General features: G+C 38.9%; 1 protein-coding gene across 1 annotated transcript; it reads left to right on the top strand.

Annotated features, from left to right (window-relative positions):
* Window positions 1-1489: 1489 nt before the first annotated feature.
* LOC131684639 (phosphoenolpyruvate carboxykinase [GTP]-like) lies at window positions 1490-4441 on the top strand. Its single transcript, XM_058967664.1, has 3 exons — window positions 1490-1705; window positions 2289-2889; window positions 2951-4441. Exons 1-3 carry the CDS (start codon window positions 1677-1679, stop codon window positions 4268-4270), a joined length of 1950 nt encoding a protein of 649 aa, XP_058823647.1. The 5' UTR covers window positions 1490-1676; the 3' UTR covers window positions 4271-4441.
* Window positions 4442-7442: the final 3001 nt, after the last annotated feature.

Raw genomic sequence — 7442 nt, 5'->3', positions numbered from 1 at the left:
AAGGACGAACCCTCCCTCCCCCTCAGATAAGAATTTGTAAGATAATTTGATACTCCCCCTCCCACCCTATGCCCTTACGTAATTAGTGCATGACCCCTTGCTGTTGTGCTATCTTATGACAAGCGCCATTTAGCACATTTCGAGAAAAACGATTTTTAAGTTTGAGATTGAATATCTTTAAACGTATAAATGGTAAAAACAATTCAAAGAAGACTATTAATGCTTCTATCTTTTCTGTATTAAACTCTCAAATATAACGAAGATCGGTTGACTATATTGCGAGTTTTCACTATAAATGTAAACAAAAGTCGCACTCACACGTGTCGTAGGCGTGTATTGATGACAAAATTTGTATGGCGTGTCATAATTGTGCATGGAAAATTTTCCATAGAAAAAAAGCATCAATTATTAACTTTTATTGATATCTTCGGCTTTATTCGGCCTAGAAACAATCGGTGAGATGCATTTTGAAGGAAATTGAGCAAGCAATCTAGAAAAAATAGTAATTTTTAATTTCAGTGTTGCCAAACATGAAATATTGCCAATATAAAAGTAAAACTACATATTTCTCACTCTACATGTATTTTTATTTTGAAAATTATTATGCCATTGTATACCTCAGACATTACTTAAGCGAATCCCAAGATACAGTGATTTAAAGCAAAAAACTGACAATTTCTCATCACTTTTTTCGCTATATCTCAGTAACCCAGCAAAATTTCAAAATTCTGAAAACGCCATTTTGTAGAGAATTTTCAGATTAGTAATGTGGCATATCTAACTCAGTTTACCCAAAATGGCGTTTGTCATAAAATACACAGAAATAAAGATTTTGTGATTTTAAATTTATTTTCATGCACATATTTGGAGCATGAATATAAATGTAAAATTAAGCTCCATCACAAACACACACAACTTGTCGTGCTTTCTTCATTTAATTTAGCTATAATTTTACATATTGATTGAAAATTACAGCTTCATTAAAGGGGATATCAATGCACTTTATTGTATTTTAAATCAGATATTGCTGTAAAATAAATGACATGTAATATCACACGAACAAAAGTGTAAAATAACATGCTTTTTGATGCTCCCATTGAGTGCATCGAATTCATCTTAAATTTCAATTGAATGTTCGATTCAAGCTTTGTATGTTTACATTCGTATTGATTTACATGTCGTTTAAATTTCATTATTTTTTGGTGTGTAGCACAACAGGACAATTTTGCTTGATATTACTTCAATATTTAAATTTAATAACATCCTACAGTGTTGCGCAAGATGATGAAAATCCGCCTTCAAGAGGAAAACATTTGTGGCTAAAACCAAGGCGTATATGTTTTTCACAAGGTTTCCGCCAATCAGCGAGCGAGGTGATAAGGAAGATTCAAACACTAGCCTGTTGCTCTATGTGATTATTCTGACCTGTAGTTTAAGCTTTAATATAAAAGACACGTCTATCGGTCTCAGTCAAATCAAATACGAATCAACAGGTCACTCAAAAAGTCTCTCCAGTAACGTGCAATTGATAATTGTGGAAGTTGTTGATTTGTCTAGAGCTCTACAATATAGTGGAATCGGAAACCAAAATTTACAAATAATAACGAATCGTCTGAATGTTATCAAACAAGACGTGCGAATTTTAATCAACACGAATAAAATTAGATTTTCTACCAATGCCGACCCTCGTGGATCAATACAAACCGTAAGTATTTTTGATTATGCAAAAGAACGTCTCAAACTGCATGCGTCAAAACAACGCGCTGAAATAGCAACGAAAATTCGATAGAAGAAAAACAGATGCAAGGAGGCTTGTCTTGAAGCTTTTTATTTCACACTGACCTCTCAGAGCCAAGCAATAATAAAATGGGTGATAAGGTTGCCTTATCAATACACATTTCAGCAAACTCATCCATTCCTCCTTGCTTACGCAAACCAGATGCTTTCGCTCAGTCGTTCACTTCGGTATTGATATAAAAATACACAAAGCGACTATGCCCCCGGAGTTGACGGATTTGTATTCCAAAAAAAATATGAACTTTGTTATTCTCTACACAATCTTGCTCGGCACCAAGACTGATAACTGCCTCCGTCAGTTCCAGTGCATATATAGCCGATGCTGCGAGGCAGTGCTCTTATAACTGATACCGACAGGTTCGGAACAACATCCAAAGCAAACGAGCAAATTAAATCAAGTTTTCTGTCTGGTCCCTCACATTCTGTTAAAATTAAAACTAGTAAAGTGACCCACTAACGAAAAAAATGGTTCATTTATCCGCGCTGCTCAGGTTATCGGCTGCGATTGGCAGCCCTAAGCTGAAGACGGTCCCAAAAGCAATCTACGATCACCTGCGAGGATTCCCTGTCATCAATGGCGAGGTCACGCAACTATCAGCCAAAGTTCGTGAATTCGTCGAACAGTCAGCCAAGCTGTGCCAGCCCGAGAAAATTCACATCGTTGATGGAAGCGAACAGGAAAGCAACTCACTGCTGACGATGCTTCAAAGCCAAGGAACCATCCAAGCATTGCCAAAATACGACAACTGCTGGCTTGCTCGAACCAACCCGGCGGATGTGGCCCGAGTCGAGTCCAAAACGTTCATCTGCACCGAAAAGCGTGAACAAACCATTCCCACCCCAAAGGAAGGCGTCAGTGGCGCACTGGGTAATTGGATTGCACCCGACGCCTACGAGCAGGCCATTCAGGCTCGTTTCCCTGGATGTATGAACGGTCGTACCATGTACGTGGTTCCGTTCTCAATGGGACCGATTGGTTCTCCATTATCCAAGATCGGAATCGAAATTACCGACTCGGCCTACGTAGTCAACTCGATGCGTATCATGACCCGTATGGGGGACGAAGTGCTGGAAAAACTTTCTGATAATTCGGTAAGTAAACATTGCAATGAAAATGTCTTCATAATAAATTAACCCAACATCCCGTTCATAGGACTTTGTGAAATGTCTTCATTCGGTCGGTACACCTGCTAACGGCAAAATCTCCATGCCATCGTGGCCCTGCGATCCAGAGCGCACCATCATCTTGCACAAGCCGGCTACCAATGAAATCGTGTCGTACGGATCCGGTTATGGCGGTAACTCACTGCTAGGCAAAAAATGTCTCGCACTTCGCATCGGCAGCACTATCGCCCAGCACGAAGGTTGGCTCGCAGAACATATGCTCATTCTTGGAATCACCAACCCGAATGGTGATAAGAAGTACATTGCAGCCGCTTTTCCATCCGCTTGCGGTAAGACAAATCTGGCTATGATGAACCCGACGCTGCCCGGTTATAAAGTGGAATGTGTCGGTGACGACATTGCCTGGATGAAGTTCGATTCCAAAGGTCAGCTGAGAGCTATCAATCCGGAGAATGGATTTTTTGGCGTCGCCCCGGGTACTTCATCTGCCACGAATCCGAACGCTATGAACACAATCTACAAGAACACACTGTTTACGAATGTGGCATCCACTTCGGATGGTGGAGTTTTTTGGGAAGGTATGGAAAATGAGCTTGCTCCCGGAGTTCACATTACCGACTGGTTGGGTCAACCGTGGAGGCTGGGACAGTCGAAAACTCCAGCTGCTCATCCGAACTCTCGGTTCTGTGCACCCGCCAACCAATGTCCGATCATAGATCCAGCATGGGAAGATAACGAAGGTGTCCCAATTTCTGCCATTCTCTTTGGAGGTCGCCGCCCCGAAGGTGTCCCTCTAGTGTATGAAGCAAACTCCTGGTCTCACGGAGTTTTCATCGGATCGGCGATGCGTAGTGAATCAACGGCTGCCGCTGAACACAAGGGCAAAACGATCATGAACGATCCGTTCGCTATGCGACCATTCTTCGGTTATAATTTCGGGGATTACATGAAACACTGGCTAAGTATGGAACAGCGTGCGGCCACAGCGGGTGGTTCCGTACCGAAGATATTCCATGTCAACTGGTTCCGTAAGAACGAACAGGGAAAGTTCCTTTGGCCGGGTTTCGGAGAAAACAGCCGAGTGCTGGATTGGATCCTTCGACGTGTGGACGGTGAGGAATGTTATCAACAAACACCGATCGGACGGGTTCCAACTCCAGGAGCGATTAACATGGATGGTTTAGCTCAACGAGTTGACGAGAAGCAGTTGTTCTCGGTTTCGAAGAAATTCTGGTTAAAGGAAGTCGAGGAAATTAAACAGTACTACGATGCACAGCTACCGCTCGACCTACCCCAGCAGATCGGAAAAGAACTGCAGGAACTGAGGAGTCGAGTAGAAGAAATGTAATGACTGACTTATAGACTTCTATAAAAAAAAACTACTGTAAATAAACCTATGTAGATAGTTAGATTTACCAATTCTAGGATTAAAAAACTACTCAATGTAATGTATTATAAGTTTAAACAAGAATCCCGTGAAAAATACAGTTAATAATACAGTTTAATGATTTTAACGAAACTTGTCGGAAACTTTCATTCAGCTTTTCAAACCAAGGATCTGACGAATGATAACAATCTTTCGCCGAAAGAGACATTGCAATTACGGGGCAATTAGGGAAGACCGCATTCCAATGTCCCTCAAAAGAAAATTATAGCGGCAAGTGCTATGCCCCAACTTCGCCTCTAGAAAAACCAGGATAAATAATTCCATAAGTTCTGAGCAGCATCCACCGCTCACACACTCGGGCATTGGAATGTAGAAAAGAAGAATAAAATAAAAACTTTTACGTTTGGCTCATCTCCAGAACGAAAACGAAGTGTTAATTTTCGATATCTCCGGAAGCAGAGCCGGACGTCTTCCGTTGGAGTATTTACCCCCGATAAGTCCGATTTATAATTGAGACGTACTAAGTTAGAAAGAAAAACTTTTAATTTGATTTGATTTTATCCGCAGAGTCCTTTACACGTTCACACAGAACATCAAACGTGAACATTTTGAGAAAAACTTTGTTATATATTTGTTAAAATAAGTTTTGAATGGTTATATTATTTTTGAACCCCCTAAATAAAAACAGCACTCTCACGTCGTTTTTCATGCGGTTTTCTTTCATCAAAATTTTGGATTTGGGTAAATTTCGAAACAAAAAAAAACACTGCAAAACCGGCTCGAAAAAGTAAAATTAGTGGTGGAGTATGGAATTAAAATTTTCCATTTAAACAATGAATCATATTATGTGTAGCCAAATATGCAACTTTTACAGTTCAAAATTGAAAGTGCATTTTTCTCGCCATACATACGGTAGACGCTCCCTAATTCATTTCTGCCCCTCTATTCATCTCATTTCCTGATTACTCAACTTCAACCTTCCGGAAATCACGCTAGTGCACCAAGTGCACGCTGCTCTGACAATCTAGCGAAATCGTCTTAGCGCACCAGCGGCTGCTCGTTCAGTGGGCCATTTGCGCGACTTCTGGAGGGTTAAAAAAATGCAACAATACGACGTTACAAAATCAACTATTTCAATAACCAAAAAAAATCTCTGGAACTTACTTAATACTTTAGCATTTATCACTTTCTTAAAAAAGGTGTGGTAAACTTATAATAATATTTTTTCCGATTTCTTACCTAAAAAGTAGCGGTGTTTTGAAAACTTGCCTCATCTGCGGGCACGGTACAGGTCGCAATTCGTCGTTTACAAGCAGCAAACCAAAACGATCTTGATGATTACATTCCGTGGAGACGCCCCCAACCTAAAAAACCTGAAAAAACGATATACAGTTAACTCTCTCTATGTCGATATTGAAGGGACCATCGACATAGGGAGAGATTGACATATAGAACACAATGATTTTCTTTGAGACAACTTTTCCTTCAGGACATCATAATACATACCGGGAAATGAACATAGATGCTCGTATTGGGGGGAGTAGGGTAGTAGACGACGAGGTAAAGTGCACTCGCACTGTAAAATATCAAGTTTGCTGTTTGAGAAGGAATCCCTTATTTGCTGTTTATCATTCTGCCGCGCATGTAGGGGAACATGGGGAGACTTGACCAGGTTTTCAGATAAACCTGCATAAATCTCTAAAAAAGTTTTCAATCCTTCCAAAGTCATTGAGATATAATGTATAAAGGTATTATTCGTGTTCATAATTTTTTGCGGAATTTTTAACTTACTTTTTCAAAAGTTATAAAAGTTTGTCTGAGATCGTTTTTTTTTTGTAAAATCTCCCACTGTGGGGAGACTTGACCAAGGCCTGGGGAGACTTGACCAAGAGAATTTTGAAAAATCAGAACAAAAAATAATGACACAAATAATACTGTAATCCTTTTTTCCATATTGTCGAGGTCATTAGGTAGCAGTAAAAAATATAAAAGGGTTGCATTTCATAAATTTCGACTGTGTTGAATGCATTTCCTTTTAAGGATTAACTGTACTGCTTACATTGCATATTAACACGTCACGAAATCAGCCATATTACTACCTACTTTGTTTACTAGTACAAAAACATATAGACTGGATGTTTGATGTGGGATTTTTTGTGACGTGATTAACTATCAGTAGGTACGACAGCATAGTAAATATCAGATTTTTTTTATCTTTCTTCGGCTTATTGCCACTTGGTCATGTCTCCCCATAAAATCTTGGTCAAGTCTCCCCAACATTACAACAATTTCGTTCAATCTCGTGCAAATTTTAGTAATAACTATTTCAATGTTCCGATTTATGTAAAATCATTGCACTAGTTCATAAAGTATAAAATAATGTATGAGTACTTTAGAAGTAATTATTAGACGAGTAGTCCATGTCCATACAAAGTTTGATACAAAATTACATCATTTAACGCAAATTTATTAAATACGGAATCTTTTCTATAAGGAAAGCATTTTTCATTCCAAACTTTTAAAATTACTTTGACGGACCGAAACTAGTATAAAAATATTTTTGAAAATTTTTTAAGAACCTAATAGAACACGTCATAGCCAATAATAGAATTCTGCGCTTGGTCAAGTCTCTCCGTGTTACCCTAATTTAAAAATTGTTTTGACCACGAAAGAATGATTTCCGTGATACAGATGGCTGCATTTTGAATATTTTTATAGCACGTTAAAGTTAAAATTTTGAAACTAAAAATGCATAATTTCTAGAAAACCTCGATGGTTGCAGATTAAGATGACTTCGTTTTACAAAGTCTCGTAGGAAAACATTGAATATCCACTTCATCCCAAATCATGTCTTTACTGTCCCTACGTGCAGAATATTGATATAGGACTTAGCGCCCTGATCGCCAATTTTCATTTCATTATGTATATGTTTTGTGATGTCCTGAGAGAAAAAAAAACACATCGACATAGAGAGAGAATAATGCAGGCAAATATAAAGCTAGGTACATCGAGATAGGGAGATATCGAGATAGAGAAAATATCGACATAAAGGAGTTTTTATACGTGCGATCTGAAGGGACCTACGAAATAATCGAGATAGAGAAAGATATCGACATAGAGAATATCGACATAG

This window comes from Topomyia yanbarensis, chromosome 2, assembly GCF_030247195.1.
Source record: "Topomyia yanbarensis strain Yona2022 chromosome 2, ASM3024719v1, whole genome shotgun sequence".
Taxonomy (NCBI): domain Eukaryota; kingdom Metazoa; phylum Arthropoda; class Insecta; order Diptera; family Culicidae; genus Topomyia; species Topomyia yanbarensis.
This window is presented reverse-complemented; position numbering and strand designations above follow the sequence as displayed.

What these genes read in the sequence shown, in the direction of transcription:
- LOC131684639 (XM_058967664.1), top strand. Translation starts at nt 1,677, where the DNA reads ATGCCGACCCTCGTGGATCAATACAAACC. An exon ending in CTCGTGGATCAATACAAACC is followed by an intron (nt 1,706 to 2,288) that starts GTAAGTATTTTT and finishes CGCGCTGCTCAG; the next exon opens with GTTATCGGCTGCGATTGGCA. An exon ending in AAAAACTTTCTGATAATTCG is followed by an intron (nt 2,890 to 2,950) that starts GTAAGTAAACAT and finishes TCCCGTTCATAG; the next exon opens with GACTTTGTGAAATGTCTTCA.